Source organism: Falco cherrug, chromosome 5, assembly GCF_023634085.1.
Source record: "Falco cherrug isolate bFalChe1 chromosome 5, bFalChe1.pri, whole genome shotgun sequence".
Classification (NCBI taxonomy): domain Eukaryota; kingdom Metazoa; phylum Chordata; class Aves; order Falconiformes; family Falconidae; genus Falco; species Falco cherrug.
Window position 1 is genome coordinate 68,982,537 of NC_073701.1, and position 19,070 is coordinate 69,001,606.

At 48.3% G+C, this 19,070-nt stretch overlaps 1 protein-coding gene across 7 annotated transcripts in view; it reads right to left on the reverse strand.

The window, feature by feature from the left end:
* Positions 1-9,265: 9,265 nt before the first annotated feature.
* BEND7 (BEN domain containing 7) overlaps positions 9,266-19,070 on the reverse strand; it is a 49,039-nt gene continuing 39,234 nt past the window's right edge. For 4 of the 7 annotated variants that reach the window (XR_008732388.1, XR_008732387.1, XR_008732385.1 and 1 more), the window contains one exon: positions 16,021-16,071. Coding sequence is in view for 2 of the 7 variants with exons in the window: in XM_005439301.3 (XP_005439358.1) it covers positions 11,141-11,202; positions 16,021-16,071 (113 nt within the window). In the remaining 5 variants the exon portion in view is untranslated. Of the gene's footprint in view, positions 11,203-16,020; positions 16,072-19,070 lie in introns of those variants that run through there. The other 3 variants (XM_005439301.3, XR_001334719.3, XM_014280033.2) reach the window with 3 other exon arrangements.

A 19,070-nucleotide genomic window follows, 5' to 3' on the forward strand; every position in this document is an offset into this window, starting at 1 on the left:
CAAGAATCACCTCACCCACCCACACTCACTAAATATTTAGTCATTTTTAACAAGTTAAACAAAGCCCTTTGATTGGATTTATGCTAATAGCTCCTCCGTAGGCATTTCTGATTCATTTACATTTCATTTTAAAATTGCCTGTGTATATTGCTGATTCTCACCAACACCATTAGCAGATAAAAGGAACAAGTAACGGGTCACAGACGCCACAAGATGGCAATAGTTGAAGAGCAATTTGTTTCTGGAGGAAGAGATCTGGGGTTCGCCAGCCAAGCTCCTCTGGAAGGGCAAGGTGCTGCCTGTGCATTAACCTTCGCACTGCAGAGGGGCTTGTGATGGACGAAAGCAGAGTAGTTTGTGCGCGGGGTGGGTGGGTTCATCTTCCCCACCACCCCTACCACCCCCGTGCAGACAAGGATGGAGGAGGACGGAAAGATGTGAGAACTGTTCAAGGTCGGCCCAGCAGCGTCCTGCCTCACGATTTCGTGGAGCATCACTTGCAGCATGAAACAGGTGGTTTGCACCCCCAGGGATGGAGCCTCCGAGTCCTGGCTGTGGGGGCAAAGATTGGGTTTTGCTGGGTCTGAGCCTCTTGGGCAGGTGGCAGCTGGGCACATCGCTGTGTCAGCAAGCTGCATGCATCTACCAACGCATGATTTGTGGGGTCAGGAGAAGAGGTCTAGGTCCCACAGCACCCCTAGACCCAACACAAAGTGGGGTGCAGTGGTTAAGAGCATCTCTGGCCCCATGACAGGGCTAAGAGCCTGGGCAAGACAGGCTGCTACTCCTCAAACAATGTTAGATCCTGTATGACCTACAAACAGCAGTAATGGGGTTCAGAACTCCTGTAAAGCCTTTGGTACAGTCACCTACCAACACTTTTGCCTCTAAATTGGAAAGATACGGGTTTGATGGATGGGCTATTAGATGATTAAGGAGTTGGCTGGATGGCCATGTCCAAAGAGTTGCAGTCAACATTTCAATGTCCAAGTGGAAATCCATAACGAGAAGTGTCCCTTAGGGATTCATGCTGGAACCAGTGCTATTTAATATCTTTATCAATGACATAGACAGTGGCTTCTAGCGCACCCTCACCAAGGCTGCAGATGACACCAAGCTGGGCAGTGCAGTTGATTTGCTAGAGGGAAGGGATGCCATCCAGAGGGACCTTGGCAGGCTGAAGGAGTGGGCCCATGTGAACCTCCTGAAGTTCAACAAGGCCACGTGCAGGGTCCCGCACCTGAGTCAGGGCAACCCCCAGTTTCAGTGCAAAGTGGCAGATGAAAGGATCGAGAGCAGCCCTGCAGAGAAGGACTTGGGGATGAATGGATGGATGGAGGGATGGATGGGTGGATGACAAGCTGGGCATGAGCTGGCAATGTGTGCTCGCAGCCCAGAAAGCCAACCATGCCCTGGGCTGCATCACCAGCAGCGTGGGCAGCAGGGCAAGGGGGGTGATACTCCCCCTCTGCTCCACTCTCCTGAGACCCCCCTGCAGTGCTGCATCCAGCTCTGGAGTAAGCACAGGAATGACATGGAGCTATTGGAGCGGGTCCAACGGAGGCCACGTCAATGGTGAGTCTGGAGCACCTCCCCTCTGAGGACAGGCTGGAAAAACTGGGGTTGTTCAGCCTGGAGAAGAGTCCAGGGAGAACTTATTGCAGCCTTTCGATATATAAAGGGGGATTATGAGGAAAAGAGACTCTTATTGGGGCCTGTGGTGTCAGGACAAGGAGCAACAGCAAGTTTTAAACTGAAGGAGGGTAGGTTTAGGCTGGACGTAAGGAAGAAATGGTGAGGCACTGGAACCACTTGCCCAGAGAAGTTGTGGCTACCACATCATTGGAAATGTTCAAGGGAGGTTGGACAGGGCTTGGAGCAACCTGGTCTAGTGGAAGGTGTCCCTGCCCCTGGCAGGGGGTTGGACTAGAAGGTCTCTTCCAACCTAAACCAGTCTGTGATTCCATGCCCTGGCCCTGACTGTGCTAGTGAAGCTGATGACCTTTCTGCTCATGAAAAAGATGTGCCTGTCACGTGAAACTTTATGAATGTTAATGCAGAGCCCAGCATGGGGCATACAGGAGAGGCATGTGCCCTTGGGAGGATGGGGCAGCAGATCTGCAGGTCTCCATCCTCCTCAAACACCTCCATCTACACCAGGGCTGGAGCTAACCTGGGATGCTGCCAAGCAGCAAAGCTGCAAGCTGGGACCTTGGCAACGTCCTCCTCCAAGCAAAGTCCCTCCTCTAGAGCCCTCGTGTTCCCCCGATTGAGCTGGTTTGTTTTCTGCCTACTGCGAGAAGTGCAATAGTTTGGCACACAGCAGGAAGGGCATGAACCTTGCCTATGAAGCTGGGCTTCCCAGCTGAACAGCAGCAAGTGGAGGTACCAGAAGCTCTCCAAAAGCAATCCCCAGCCATAAGAGATTTTATTCTGGAGAAAGCATCCACTTCTATTCATTAAAGTGAGAGCTGGCTTGCATGGAAAGCCCAGCAGCCTTGGATGAGGTCTGTGGCTGTGGCCTTGCTGCATTGGCAGCACCTCCTGCTTCCGCCTGCAGCTCCACTGGAGGACAGGGGTGTCACAGACAGGGCAAGCAGGTCTCCATCATCCTCACCACATGCCCATCACACCTGCAGGTACAGCTTCAGCCTGGGCTTTTCCCTGCCATCCCAAAGGGGCATCCCCTCTGCTGCGGGAAAGGATGGGGAAAGGGAGAATGTGGCTGCAGAGTGGGAGATGGAAACAAAACCCAAGGGAGAGGCTAGCCAGCCTGGAGAAGGAGCAGGTCCCCACTGCTTGGCCCTGGCCACAGGGTTGGATGGAGACCCCAGGGATGCCACTCCACCAGGATGGGTGCCGTGAGCCTGCATGTGGGTGACTTGTGGCTGAGGCAGGAGTCTCCGCTGCTCTAAGGCTTCCCCAAGGGGACATTAAATGAGGGACAGGGGATGATCAGTGAAGGGCAGTGGAGGAACTGCGCAGGAGATCATTGCTGTAATAAATGTTAAATGTAAAATCTATGTTAATGCACTGGCGTTTGGCATACTTTATGCACTCCAGGTGATGAAGCTGAGAAGGTGATGCCCTGATGAGCAGAGGAGCCAGGAAATGGAGGAGGTCTTGCAGCAGCACCCAAAACTCTGTCTCTGCGATGCAACATATCAGCTGCCGTGCCCTGGCTCCCTTCCTTGGCATCTGGCAGCACCTGAGTATTCAGGAGGGATGTGGACTGCTCACCAGCCTCTGCCTGTGTTTTAGCTCCAGGGGACGGAGTGAAGGGCAATAGCATCCCCTCCATGGTGTTGGATCACGTGTGGCACCCTGGACCAGCAAGACAGAGAGGACAAATGTGTTGCAAAGTCATCAGGTGTCACCAATGCTGTCTGTTGCCTGGCCAGACCATGATGGTTGGGCAAATTTTATGCAGGCAAAGGATGTTTCTAATTCCCTGCAGGGTGCCCAGCCCAGTCTGGCCACCTCAGCTCTCTTCACAGCATCAGCCCAGTAAGGGGTGGGGTGGATGAAGTGGTAGGAAGTGGACACCCCACTGGTGCTGTGCCAACATCAGGCAAAGCAATATGTGCTTTGTGGAGGTGGAGGTCAGTGGGCTTTGGGGACCAAACCACCACCAGGAAAAAAGTCAAGAAAACCAAGGGTGGATGGGATTAGCTTTCTCATCAGGTGAAAAGCGGGTCGGATGCTGTGGGCAGGACCCACCACTGCGGCCCACAGCGGCAGGAGGCAGGGATGCGGCAGTGGGGAGCATTGGGTACTGAGGGCTTGTGCAGGAGCTCAGAGAAAGGGAAATGAGAAGGGAGCAGAGTTCCAGCCAAGAGCAGAGCAGTTAACATACGTCCCCTGTGCCACAGTGAATGGAGACATGCGATACAGTTGGTGAATCCTGAAATCTCTCAGGATTAAATGATTACATTAATCTTTGCTTTCTCTAAGCCTCAGTAACAGCAATAGCCACATGCTGGTTCCTGTCCAGATCCCTCTGTGCTAACTTCATGACAACTCGTCAGGGAGCTGGCATGGGTTCACAGTGTCCTGACACGCGAATGTCCCCCTCCAGCCCACACTTGCTTTCCCCTGGTGCCTCTGAGGCAGTGCTGGGCACGGGCGAAAGCAGAGCAGGGATGCTGTGGGGCTGGGAGAGTTGCTGCCAATGAGGTTTGAGGTTTTTTTTTAAATCCCCTGGACTGATTTCCTTGAGTGCAGGGCTACCTCCTAGTGTGTGCCTGTGCTGTCTATATGATGTTTTGCTGAGCCATCCCAGGGCAGGGAAGGTCCTTGAGGCCACCTGACTGTCAGTGGGTGCCAGAGCTGCACGGGTTGGCCTTTTCCATCCACACTGACCAATCCAGGCATCACCTGAAGATGACATTTCTTCCAGGCATGCTGGTGATGGACACGGCCAGGGAACATCCCTGGCCATAGTGGTGGTTGCCACCCCAAGCTGGCCCCACAGCCAGGCTCCAGCAGGAGCCATGGCCCACCATGGTCCTGCCACCCATGATGGCTCTTGCTGGGCATGCCAGTTGGTTGCTTCAGGGGCAACCACAGCGTTGTGAACACCTTAATGGAAAGATATGCTGGGACAAGCTGCTTGAAAGAACTGCCATCAGTGGACCATTCATCTCCCCAGACCTTCAGGAAAGATTATGGACCAGTTTGGCAACTTTGGGGCCCAGGGTCCAGTTAACAGTGAGCAATCCACCACACCAGTTCTTAATCCTCAAGAAAGGTCCCTCCAGAGGGTCTCATGGGGCAAGGGTGAGCCAAAGTGGCTCCTTCTTGGCCTTGGCCCAATGTTTCCAGTCACAGGGCCTCACTCGCCCCTTGCAGCCACTCTTGATGGCTGAATTTGCTCTCCAAGGGATGCTGTTGGTATTTGGCAGTTACCTTCCTTTCTCTATTGCAGTGAGGTCTTCCAGGGCTGGAGAACCACAAGGTCAGCTTAAGGTGGGCTTGGACACCTTGCAGGGGATGCTACGCAGGGCAAGCCTGGTGCCTCCATCTGCCTGAGGGAGCGAGAGGAGCAAAGGGGAAAACGTGGGTCACAAAACGCAGCCTCTTCTCCTCTTACCACCATCCCTCAGGTCAACAGTTACTTGCAATTACAAGCCAGAATTACATCTTTGTTCCTAATTAGCTGCCTCGCTCATCCTGATTCCTCTGTACCTCTGAGGATCTGGGTGGAGGAAGGAGCCAGCACAGAAACGCAAGGGTTGTGTCTCCCTGATTTCCAATTTCCCCAAGTATTAGCTATTTTCTGCCCCCATTAGCAGCTGGGCATAACAACACATGCATGGAGGGGAGGGGAAAAAGCTGATGGAATTATTTCATTTTTTTAAAAGCCCAGAATCAATGTTTACTCACTGGAGCTAAATTATTTATACACATAATGTTATAGGTTTCACATCGGTAGCTTTTATTAGCATTCGGTGGAGAAGAAATCATACCTGACCTACTTGTACAAACCCTTCTTGTGCCTCTCCGCGATGACAGCATGGTGGGAAGGGGTGAAGGTGCTTGCCTTAGCCCGGCTGTGGGGATGCTCAAGCAGTGGGAGAGCCAGCAGAGGGAGAAGGGCACCCCCTACAAAGCATTTTGCTACTTTAGCTTTAGGGGAGAACATGCAGAAGGGTGTGTTTTTGAAAAGTCTTGCAAAATCCTGGCTACGTCTGTCTCTCTAGGAGGACATGGCCCCATGGGTTTTTCCTAGGATCATGCTCCCTCCCTTCCCCAGTGAAGGAGAGACAGCTTCCCAGCAAGGCGGCATCATGACCTCAGCAGAGGGTTGGTTTTTTGGGGGGAGGTTTCTCTCCAGGAGGGGTGGCTGCATCAGGACCACCCATCCCCAAACCACTCCAATGTGACAGCATGTGTTTCCCCCAAGAGACTCAGCCAGCCATTTCTAAACCCACATGTCACAGGCACTTGAGATTACTTTCTTCTTGTCTTGCAATTAATGCATTTTTTATAAAGCCCAGGCTCCAGTTTCCTTTCATGTTACCAGGAGGATATCCTTTTTCCTTTTAAGCTTCAGAAGGTTTTTTTTCACCCAAAGTATTAATCTCTGGTGCCCTGTACACAGGACAGAGGGACGTGCTGGCCGAACAGCCTGGCGGGGTTGCTGGACTTTGACTGAAGCCCACACGTGGGTGCGGCCACACGCTTGCTCCATCCCAAAGCCATTTCAATAGGTGAAATGACAACCTGGCAGCAGTGCTTGCTGGTGGCTTTGCAGCACAGAGGAGGTTTAGTGCCTGGTGGATCCCGGCACACAGCAGCATTTCTGGCGCGTAATTGTATCTTAAAGATGGGTGTTCACTGGGCATTCCACTTAAAGTTACAAGTAGCAGCGTATTAACCTGCGCCCTGCCTAAATAAACCAAGCCAAACAAAGGCACACTTTTGGGGGTGACAGCGCAGAGCAGCTGATTGAAAACACTTGTTGTTCAGCGAAAGATAGATTTGTTCCGTCAAGCTGGAAGTTCCCTAATTGTGAGAGTGATGAGTTGCATTCAGATCTGAAGCCAGTTTGTGGGCATGTGGAGGGCGCTGGCGCTGGCTGTTGACCTTGGCAGGTTGAAGGAGTGCGCCCATGAACCCCATGGAGCTCAACAAGGCCAAGTGCATGGTCCTGTGCCCGGGTCGTGGCAACTCTCGATGCCACTGCAGGCTGTGGGATGAAGGGCTTGAAAGCAGCCCTGCAGGGAAGGACAGGTGGCCAAGAAGGCCAACAGCATCCTGGCTTGCATCAGCAATAGTGTGGCCAGCAGGACCAGGGCAGTGATCATCACCCTTGTCATGGTGTAACCCCAGCCGGCAGCTAAGGGCCACACAGCTGCTTGCTCCCCGCCTGCCTTGGTGGGATGGGGAGGAGAATCGGAAAAAGGTAAAATCTGTGAGCTCAAATAATACATTAAAAAAATAGAAAAAACCCCCAGTTTAATAACTGAAATAAAGTACAATATAATACTACTACTCTACTACTAATAAAAATTGTAATGGAATGGGAGGTAAAGAGAAATAAAACTCAAGAAAAAAACCCAAACACTAAAAAACCCCCAAGCGATGCACAACACAGCTGCTCACCAGCCACTGACTGATGCCCAGCTAGACGTTGAGCAGTGACCAGTGGCCCCCAGCCAGCTCTCCCCAGTTTATATACTGGGCATGATGTCACAAGGTATGGAATATCCCTCTGGCCAGTTGGGGTCAGCTGTCCCGGCTGTGTTCCCTCACAGCATCTGGTGCCCCTCCAGCCCTATCGCTGGCAGGGCCTGAGCAACTGGAAAGCCCTTGACTTAGTGTAAACACTACCCAGCAAACATCAGGGTGTTTTAGTGCACTAACTCCAAAACACAGCATGTACCAATCACTGGGAAGAAAAATATCTGTATCCCAGCCAAAACCAGGACACCCCTGTGCTGGGCACCGGTGCGGCCGCCCCTCGGGGCCTGGGCTCAGGGTCGGGCCCCTCAGGGCAGGGGGGACGCAGAGGGGCTGGAGCGTGTCCAGAGCCGGGCAGGGGCTGGGGCAGGGGCTGGGGCAGGGGCTGGGGGGGGGCGGCGGGGGGAGCTGGGGGGGTCAGCCTGCAGAGGGGGGCTCAGGGGCACCTGGTGGCTCCCTACAGCTGCCTGGCAGGGGCTGTAGGCAGGGGGGGTCGGTCTCTGCTCCCAGGGAACAAGCGCCAGGACACGGGGAACCGGCCTCACGTTGTGCTGGGGGAGGTTTAGATGGGTGTGAGGGGAAATTCCTTCATGGAAAGGGTGGCCGAGCCCTGGCACAGGCTGCCTGGGGAGGGGGTGGCGTTGCCATCCCTGGGGGTATTTAAAAAATGTGCAGATGCGGTGCTTGGGGACATGGTTTAGTGGTGGGCTTGGCAGTGCCAGGGTAACAGTTGGACTCAATGGTCTTTTCCAGTATAAATAATTCCATTATTAGGTATGTATGGATGAAAAGCTGTACATGGCCCAGCAACGTGTGCTCACAGCCCAGAAAGCCAACTGTGCCCTTGGCTGCATCACCAGCAGCGTGGGCAGCAGGGCGAGGGAGGGGGGCTCTGCCCCTCTGCTCCACTCTTCTGAGACCCCCCTGCAGCGCTGCGTCCAGCTCTGGGGTCCCCACCGTCAAAAGGACACGGACCTGTTGGGGTGAGCCCAGAGGAGGCCGTGGAGATGCTCAGAGGGCTGGAGCCCCTCTGCTGTGAGGCCAGGCTGAGGGTTTCTGTCTTCAGCCTGGAGAAGTCTCTAGGGAGACCTTACTGCAGCCTTTCAATTCTTACAAGGGGCCTACAAGAAAGAGAGGCTTTTGACTGGGGCCTGTAGTGACAGGACAAGAGGCAACAGTTTTAAACTGAAGGAGGGTAGGTTTAGGTGGACATCAGGAAAAAAAATTTATGAGGACGGTGAGGCGCTGGCAGAGGCTGCCCAGAGCAGCTGTGGGTGCCCCATCCCTGGGGGTGCTCAAGGCCAGGCTGGACGGGGCTGGGAGCAACCTGGGCTGGTGGGAGGTGACCCTGCCTGTGGCACAGGGGTGGAACCAGATGGTCTTTAAGGTCCCTTCCCACCTAAACTCTTCTGTGACCTGAGTTAGCTGTTCAGTGGCCCCCAGAGGAGGGGGCCCATGCTGACTCACCATGACACACGGCTGCAAGACATGCACCTGGCTTTAGCTGATCTGCGCAGCCACCCAAGTGTAAAGGCAACTCTTGCTAGACTTTTTACTGGCTATTTATCTGTCCCTATCCCTCCTTATATAAAGCAGAAAAGGTGTGGCGAGCCATTCGCTCACTTCACTGGCTCCTTGTAATTGATGGAAGATTACCATGAACATGTTTGTGCAGGAAATACTTTCTAAGGCTAAACAACATTTGATGAGGATGTGATAATAAATTACCAAGCATATATCTTTGCAGCTACTCCAAATTATGCGTATTGGTTTGTCCTTCCTGTGTGTTGTTTCCATAGAAGCAGAGCTTAACCTTTTAAGTGTAGATTATAAAGGCACCTAATTCAATTAGAATTAGTCTTCAAGCATATCAGCACTTAATACTCAAGAGTTATTATGTGATTGGATATAGACATTGTCGTGATTGGCAGGCAGCATGGTTTCCATCTGAGACAGCCAGAAAAATGGTATCATGGTGGTAATTTTTGGGGTCTTCCTATACATTTCTCTACGTAGTCCACTAACGGCTAGGTAAGTCCTCTGAAGTGGGGAAGCCCAGCACAGAACACAGGAACACACATGCAATTAAAGTTATTTATTGTAGGTTTTCTTTTCTGAACTGACAAAGAGAGTTTCCCAGAGATCGATAACACAACACAATGTTATACACCATTTCACAACTAGTCCCTTGTCGCTTTATTAAGAACATAGTAATTTAAAAATATCTAAATATTTACATATTAATAAAACATATATACAGAAGATTGAGACATTTTTACCTAAATATGGAATGATTTTTTTTTCTCTCTAATAAACACTATAAAAAGATTTCTGAAGAAATTCTGAACAGCAGTCACAGTAAGTAAACACAAATGCAATCTTCTGAATTTACAAAATGCTGATTCCATTGCTGAAGGGTTACGATACGTACACGACGGACCAGTGCCCCCTGCCCAGTGCAGGGAACCCCAAGCCACAAAGGAAGGAAAGACTCAAAATTTAAGGTTTGCAGTGCACATTCGATCTATTCCACAGTTTCAGAGAGAAAATGGTCATTCCCAAAAGTCCGCGGCAGGTGGGTGGGGAAAGGCTGGGAGCCTGGTTCTCAGGTGCCGAGAGAACAAACCGCTCCTGCTGGCTTTAGTCTTACTGGTGGGCATTCGGCAACATCTGAGAAACAGGCTTTAGGACTGTTTAAAAAAAGAGATCAACTATTTTGAAAGCCATCCCACTCTGTAATAGCACTTCTGTTGAGACACTCAAAAGGCCAAATAGTTTTAAAAACAAACAAATCACCTAAAATATACAGAGGGAAAGGAAACATAATGGTAACGGCCCTAGCAAGCTCTCTGTCGAATTGCAGAAAGATGCTCAGACTACCTGGTGATTGATAGATGTTGTAGGTAAGACCTTCTAGATTTTTTCACGCCATTTTTAAAGTGAATTTAGTGCTGATGAAAGGTGCAGAAGTAAAGGTTTGCATGGAGGGCCACGTACAATTTTACCTTAGCCCTGACCTGAAAGGACCGACCCTTTCAACGTCTAAGAGGGTAGTGCAATTTCTTGATCGATTCACTCATCTTAACTGCTGAGATATCAATAGAGGGCCAGTGAAAAAGTGAGGTTTTTTTTTTTTTAAAATAGGTGAATATTTTCACCAAGGACAGTGGTTGAAAAATCACAGTGTGCAGACCCTCCTCCTGGAAATCAGCAAACTAATAGGTTTTGAGATTGAGGTGGTAGGGCAGGCTGCAGGGGGAAGCGAGTGGAGAATGACCACCTCCAGCAATCTGCACCAGAAAGATGCTCCAGAGCCATCCCAATAGGAGCACGTAGGGGAAATTGAGGAATGGCTTCTCCTTGCTATAATTAGGAAACCGGGCACTGCTGGGAGGAATCCTGCTTTATTTCCTGCTAAATCCAGCTGTGCATGACCAGGCATTGGTACACAGCAGCCACAAAAGGAAAAGTGGGTCTGCAGAAACAAAGAGCTTCACCGAGTCAAATGCTCATCGAGCCCCTGGGGTTTGTGATGGAGAGAAATGCCACCAAGATCCCCGGGGACAGGGCGGGTCACCCAGCTGTGCATATTCACCTCTGCGTGGCTCAAGATGAAACACTGCTGGAAAGCATACAATCACATGGAAAAATACAATCATGGAAGAAAAACAAACGCAAGAAAATGTTTTCAGAGTGGTTACCCTGCAAATTAAATAATGCATTGAATACAGAGGGAAATCATCTTTAATTAAGATGAAGAACAGTGAAGCAATCTGGTGGTTTCGTTATTTGAGGTTACATGGAAAATACATGAAACAACACAAAGTTGAAGGGAAAACTGTATGAATGTCCATGTCTTGCGGTACACTGAAGTTCTTGCACCAATCTTGTGGGAAAATTATTCAAGGGAGAAGAAGTTTCTATCCGCTCAGAACGCTGATGCAGAATGTGAAATTCAAGATGAAAAATCTAGGTTTGTGTCTATCAGATGATCTGTTGTGGTGTCGAAAAGGTTACCTGAAGGAAGACAGTTTGAAGAAATCAGTTCAAAAATACAAACATTTAAGAAATCAGTAACCTGCAAAAAAACCACAACAACCCCAAACCAACCCAAAACAATTAAAACGATGGAAATTACATATTTCCATTCTAACTTTTTTGTGATGAGGCTGAACTGCTGGTGTGTGTGCAGGCAGTGGCTGCTAAACTCCATTTACAGTAGAGCTCAACTGGATAAAGAAAAGCAAATTAAGTAATTTTTTTTAAATTTGCCAGCAAAGTTTTTCACACAACATACAGTGCACCCCACTTCAGATGTAAAGAGCTGCATTTGACTTAGGCACAAACTACACTGTGATGCTCACCCCTTTGAAGTTATGGTTCTGAAGAAATGAAAAAAGCACCACATGAATTTTAAACCTACAGTACATACTTTGGGATCTTCTTTGGAAAAAAAACAACTAACCACCCCACCCCTCCACAGCAGTCTAAATGCATACGGGAGGATATATATATATTTATTTATATATATATAAAAAACATATAAAAAGGTGCACAGTATGATTATAACCCATCTTTCTTAAAGCACTTTAAGAATGTGCTTTTTCTAAACAGAACAATGAAAGATGGACAGAAGAATTACAACGAGAACGCTAAGAACACAGGGCAAATAGGAGACAGACATCAATCAGCCTGAGAGGCAAATACGACCCAATGAAAAGGGAAGACTCATACAATCATGCATTGAAAGGATAAAGATTTGTATTACAATAAAGGATTTATATTTAAGGTTTCGAAAAGATTTTTTTTTTGAAGTTTCATTTTCTTGAAAATGTATTTCAAGAGAAAAGGAGACAACCTATATAGAATTGGATCGTTGCTGTTTTCTTATCATCTGTTTTTTTGCTAAGGGATTGCTCTCATCTTTTCACAAAGCTGTATCACCTCTGGACCTGACGACTGGGTTGTTAGTGTTTCGGCTTCTTCTAGGGATATCAAAATTTTTTCTCATCTTGAAATTAACCCCAGTGTGGAGAAACGATAGAAAATCTCAGCACAGCTGTGGTCCAAAGCATGGCTTTAAGGAGGGCTCTCTCACAGTCCGGGACTGTATATATCTTTCAAATCCAATTTTCAAGACAAGGATTCAAGAAAAGGGTGTTGCAGCTGGCTGACACTTATTTCCACTTGCAGAACTTAGGGTTATGCCTTCCTTGGTTTTTCTTTTAAAACACAAAATCCAGGTGCTTCATGTAAATCGTAGGCAAAAATAAGTGTTTTTGCAACAGCAACTTAGCCAGAAAAACTCCCAAAGATGTCACATCTACATCTTGATAAAGACCTATCTCACACCTTCCAGGTGCCTGTATCACCAAGGAACTGATCAGTCTTTCCACTCAGTTCAAGATAATTACCACTGGAGCTGCCCGATCTGTCTCAGCTCAGCTCTGGACACAGCCTCCAGCTTTTGCTAGGTGCAAAAGCTGGAACTGTGGAAGACCAAGCTTTGGTAACATTTTTTAAAGACAATTCTTCTAGTATTTTCTTGAGATTTATCTGTCAATGCACCAAAGTTCCCAGCAAGTTTAATTGTCACAGTTCTTTCAATTTACTTTAAACACCCTTCAATCAACAGCTTTTAAAGCAAAGGCCCTCTTAGCGTTGAGGGCAATTTTAAAATGGGAGCATGATTTCTGCTCGGAAGTGCTAAAATATAATTGGGCAAAAATGTCTTCCTTAGTTTTATGAGGATACATCAGCTCCATTTTTCTACAAGGCTTTTGAGTTCCAAAAGAGGGCTTTGAAAACAAAACATCCCCTGCTTTCCTCAAAGTCCAGGACTGTGCTTACCGTGGACACAGCGGGAGCAGGTTCAAACCTGGCTGTAGGCACCTACGCCAACCAACCGTGCTCAGCGCCCAGTCCTGCCAGCACCAGAGGAGAGACACCTCCAAACACAACCTTAACTGATCTGAACCTTCTCCCACCAGTGATGAGGAGCTGAGAGCAGCCACACTTCTGATGGAGGTGTCTCAAACAAAGTGCCAGCCACAGGCTGTGATCCAACGATGCATGTCAGCATCACCAGTCCACGCATACCCTGATCTTGCTCCTAACATCGCCGGTGTCACAGGCACAACTGACTGAGCAGGAAAGGCAGAGACAAGGCATCTGAGTTTTCCCTTGCTTTTTGGCACCAACACTTAGCTGCTGATTCAAATCGTTCACTCTGGGTGCTTTTGCTTTGAAAATTTGTTCAATTCAAAAATTTAAAAAGACCAAGAGAGCAACCACCTGATGTCTGTCATAGATAGCTTCCATACTTGACCTCTTCTCCCCACACAATCTCCTGCAAGACCCCCCCATCTCAAGCAATCCGATTCAGTCTGGTTTTACTCTGCCAACACACCAGGTTAACCACTGGTCACAGAATCATTTAGGCTGGACAAGACCCTTAAGACCATCTAGTCCAATTGTTAACCCAGCACTGCCAAGCCCACCACTAACCTATGTCCTTAAGGGCCATGTCAACATGTCTTTTCAATCTCTCCAGGGATGGTGACTCAAGCCCTTCCCTGGGCAGCCTGTTCCAGGACTTGACAACCCTTTTGGTGAAGAAATTTTTTCTTGTGTCCAATCTAAACCTCACCTGGCGCAGCTTGAGGCCGTGATTTAGCTGACACTAGCTGTCACCTGCAACCGAGGCCCATTGCGCAGGCACTGTACAAACACGCAGTCAGGGGGACTCCTCCCCAAAGGTTTTTCAAGCTAAACAGAGAAGACAGGCTGAATAAATCGCATGAAAGCTCTCTTTAAAGAACCTGTCAGAAATACCCCTTTATAAAACTAGTCGTACTAAGACAGGGAAACGCTTCTGTAAAAGTTGTATCCCACCTCTTTTGCTACACTTCTTGATAGAAAGCATCTGTAGTTTGGTTCTTTGTCATAATTACTGTCATTATACTGTCTGTATATCACTTTAAATCATTTGCTTCCAAGAACACTATGATATTACATGGATACGTACTATAAAGAGGCACTCACACACATCTAATAATGGGTGTGAGTCAAACACTTGGCTTACAGCCTGTGAGCATCACCTCCCCCACCAACGCAAACTGCAGTGTGGTTTATTTAGGCATCCTTCCACAGATAGTACAAAGAAGTATACATTGCAAACAGGTATTTCGGCTCAAAAACTGCATGCATGGATGCTCAAAGGTGTACCAGCAGGCAGACCGCAATGGTGATCTGCTGTGGAGTGGAAAGGGAGTTGTCCCTACCACAACCATCTCAGCACACCGTTTCCAACAATGATGTACAATGCAAGTAGCAACTACAGAAACTGTGCTCAAAGAAAAGCACAGCAATCCGGTAATTCTGCTCCTTAATACAATTAATTATCAATGAAAAGATAACACTACGTCGCATTAGCAACCTTTATGAATGTCCTCTTGCAACAGAATTGCTGCCCTCCCTGATAAAAGAAACGAACAGGATGTCACTTGGAAGAGACCTTTCAAGCCAGAGCTTCCTGCATCTATTATCACAACCGTACCCTGAAACATCACCCAGCGGCTGGCCAAGAAAGCAGCACAGCAGCTCCCAGCCAGCGCGTGCTCCCAGCCCCCACTGGGTCCATGCCAGAACAAGACTACAGCTGCTTGTCCTCCCAACTGCTTCGCTGGTCCTATTCCTTAGTAACTGCACGTGCTCCGACAGCGGGATTTCAACAACAGCGCTCCACGGCTGGCATCTGCTGTGCCGGCACACAGCAGCGGTGTGTGCAAGCTCCTTCTCCGGCCCTTACGCAAGAGAGACTGGGAAGCCCTTGCACAACAGACAGATGCTGCAATGGTACTAGTGCTCTCCCATCCACCCCATAGCCTCCAGATACTGTGCCACACGCTCAGCAACCCAGCATCAGCCCCATCCTGTTCTTCACAGCAACAGCATCGGTGATCCACAACCACCCTCTGCTGTTGCACCTTAGGTATATGATAAAAAGGCACCATAATCCATGACCTTATTTGTCTGCTCAAGACCTTCCCTCCCGTTGAATTGGCTTTGGGGATAACAGCCAGCATCTTGGTGAAATGACAGGGAAACGACTGCACTGCAGGGGAATGACCACCTCCCCAGACTCTGGCCCTGCTGGATTTTCAGAGGATGGCAGCTCAGCTCCTGCCACCAAGGCACCTATTGATGGACTGACTCTTAATGACAGGGTGCTTCAAATTTCAGTCTCAGCCTGAACATGCTTTCAAGACCATGTTCAACAGGGTGCCAAAAATCTTATTTCCTAGTCCACGCAGCTGCATTGCTAAGCTGCTGTTCAGCAACTGTCAGGCTTTTAAGGCAGGGTGGCTGCACTTACAGAAAAAATAAACCAACACTTAACTAGCATGTGAGGATCCCTGCAATCCTCTTGTGGACCCAAGATATTATTGCTAACTTTGGACAACTGAACAGATGCTACGATACAATTTGTTGTGTTTGCCCCTACCAATAGCGCCATTAAGGATTCAAAAAAAGTCCCAGAAAAAACAGGGATGAGCACAATTCCCTATCTGGCATAAGAAGGGTAACTTACTGGCCTTATTAGCTTAGCTGCTACCATGAACCTTGAGGTTTTATGAATATGAAATAGAGGGGAAAATTGTGAGATTCTGATGCACTTGCTTTTTAGTACAGGCCATTCAAAACTTAAGATAGCTGGGTCTTGTGTGCAATTACCTGACTGTATATGGCACACCAGGATTATTGAAAACTGCTTCTGTGCCATAAATAAACAAATGCACATTGGAAGCTGATAAAAATTTTAATGCATTTTACCTGTTTGTAGTAGAGAAATGTCCGGCTTCTCATCACAGTCAGTTGCCTCTGCTGATTACAAATATAAACAAGAAATCTCATTACTTTTACTGAACACAGGAATGCGATTAAAAAGCTACATACTGTAGAGTGATTTTGCATTTTCTATCTACTTTCCTCAGCTGCAATTTGCTATTGCTCAGTTAAAAACTCACTGCTTGGAGGAAAAGGTCATACAATAAAAATGCAAACTTAGAAGAGGGAGTCGGGTATTAAGCAGCAGTTGTGCCAGCAAGGGGATGGAGTAACACTTGCTCTTTTTAAGGTATCAGGATATCCGCATGATAAAAGGAGTTGCAATCATTTGATAAAATCAGCTAGGAAAAGCCCCCAGCAGGCCTGGGAGGAAGAGCCTCTCAGGCTGGTAACCCACCCTCCGCCAGCTGCCATCTGCTGCCACCGCCGCCGGGGAAAAGCTGAATACCTGCATTTCTGCACCCAAATTCTCATCACCACAGGCAAGCTCGTTTTGCGGGGGACAGATTTACGAGCGTAAAATGTCTTCAAAGATGCAGGTGGGCACCCAGTGTAATTTAAAAAGCACAGAAGCACGCAGGTACACAGGCCATTACCGTGTATGCACACACACGTGCTTTCAACCCACACCTTATGCAAGATCATTTGACTCAATTTAGCCCACGGTGAAGGAAGGCCAAAAGCCTAATTTGTTCATCTCGTATTTGCCACAGGCCAAGGGTATGCGCTGATAAATAAAAGATAAATAGCTAATTTGGCTCAGCAGATGTGCAGTGACTTGTCGGGCTGCAGTACCCTGCAGTGTGCATGTGAACCTCGAGTAAGTTACAGGTGAGTAACAGGAATTCGGTGCCTAACCTCACAAGCCCTATTCAAAGTCTTACTACCTTTGTCTTCTGGCACTTCAGCATGATATTTAAAGCCTTTACAACACAATGAGATCTTTGAGAGCACTTTAGCAAACTCGGTGTGGTCATAAAGGACCAGCCCATTACATTGTTCAGAGTCACTGTGGTGGACAGACATCTGCTCACGTTCATTCAGTGCACGATATCCATAGGGACCAAACCCAATCAAGGTTACAGATGCACTGAGCAACTTAGTTCAGCTCCCACTTGAAACGAGGCTGACTGTCCTTGTCATCTTCATCATGGCTCTACACATGAGGATATTGAGTTCTTGCCTTTACGATGATATGTAAGAAGAACCCAGCTCCTGATCTACATTAGTTTCCTCACATAGATCCATCACCCTTGGCTATCCGTCCCTGGACCAAGAGGCTGCTCCACCTCCCACGTGTGTGGATGTCAGTTTAGTTTTTAGCTATATACTCTCTACTCAGTTCTGCAAAATTAACTGAATTAAAGAAAACAGAAACAAACTAACCCCCCTAGCACTAAGCAGCTTTCCTCCCACAGCAGGTTCAAATGCAAAGCCCTGACAAGTACACAGCACAGACCTGCAAGTGACCCTTTGCCTTGACTCATTTACTTTTTTCCACTTTCTGTGAGAAGGTGGCACACTGACCAGAAACAAATCAAGTGCTTGCCACAGCTTACTGCAAAAATTTTGAATTTTGGAAGGACCGGGGGGCACAGTAAACGGGAATAGGTTACCTAGGCTGGTTTGAACCTGGACCAGGACACCCAGTGGTGGAAGGACTGGATGTCCAAGGGAGGAGACAGCACGGCAAAATGAGCAGCTGAGAAACAGCCGCCAGGATACACACACCTTAAAAAGTCTGGAGTGACAGTCTGAGGCTAGCCTCTAGTTACATTATGAAGAACTACCTGCACCAAGCGATTCAGCAGCGCAGCTACTCAGCAAACAAGAGACAAAGCTGTAACCGGCCCCTTGGGTTGCAGGGACCCAAACTATGAACACAGGGGAAGCCAGATCTGAGTGCTGGCCATGGGCTGGAATGTTCTCCCTCTAGCCATACCAGGGCTGGTGCCAGCTGGGCTGCCCACTCAAGCAACAGGTTTTCTGGAAATCTCAGCCACAACTCTAGAAGTAGGTCTAGAGATGTAGTTACCTTCCTCCCTAACGGTTGTTCTTACACCCGGCTAAAACTGAACTCTGAGGAAGGCAGTAATACAAAAAGAAGCGAACGGGAGCTAGGAAGGACCTCGCTTTCAGAAGAGTTGAGTCTCCAACTTTGCAGAAGCAGCTCAGTAACAAAGCTACCTGGTCATTTTATTCTGGTGCAAGACTGACAGATGAGGTTCCAGCTCTCCACCAATTGTTCCAATCCTGTTCCTCATGCCAGCACAAACGTTTATATGGTCACCAAGATCAGATCTAGTTAAAAACTGACAACATTGCCACATGAATGCTTGTGCCAGAGCCAGAAAGGGAGTGGGAGCATGGCAGATGCCCGGAGAGCCTACTCACTCTTCTCAGTAGCTGCCTGAATTTGTTTTATGAAACTGGATGTGTAACCGCACCTCCAGGTGAAGTATGACACAAAAACATGACAAACACCTTGCCCTCCTAACACGGATGTAAACCCCACCAGCTTCTCACATGTCATTCCAAGCAGGAAAGAAAGTTTGCCTTCAACAACCGCACCCAGAGACTTCCAGCTGAACTACTCGTCTTGAGCCAGCCTGCAAGCCAGGGCAAGAAGGAACAGATCCTGCTGTGGGAATTTGGAGCCTCTTTTCTGTCCTGTGCTTAGATAGAGCTCAGTAGCTCTTACAAAACAATCCTGGTAGTCGTTTCCTTAGAATTTCCCACCCACCTCCCAAAAAAATATTGTTTAGCCTCTGATGCACATGTTTGTTGAGTGTACACCTGTTGGTTTACTCCTTGGACAGCGGTACAGGTATGCTTAGGGCTGGGAAGATGAACGCAGCAGTTACTCATTTCAGTCTTGCTGTCTTTGTCTAAGACAGTGGCCACAAAAGCACCACACCACATGTTGGACTTGCATCCTACATCTTTCCTTACCCTGTGTGTATTGCAAAGCAAAAAATCAACCTGATTTCTTGTGCCGCGTAGATATTGTATCAAAAATGAACCAGGGAAATCAG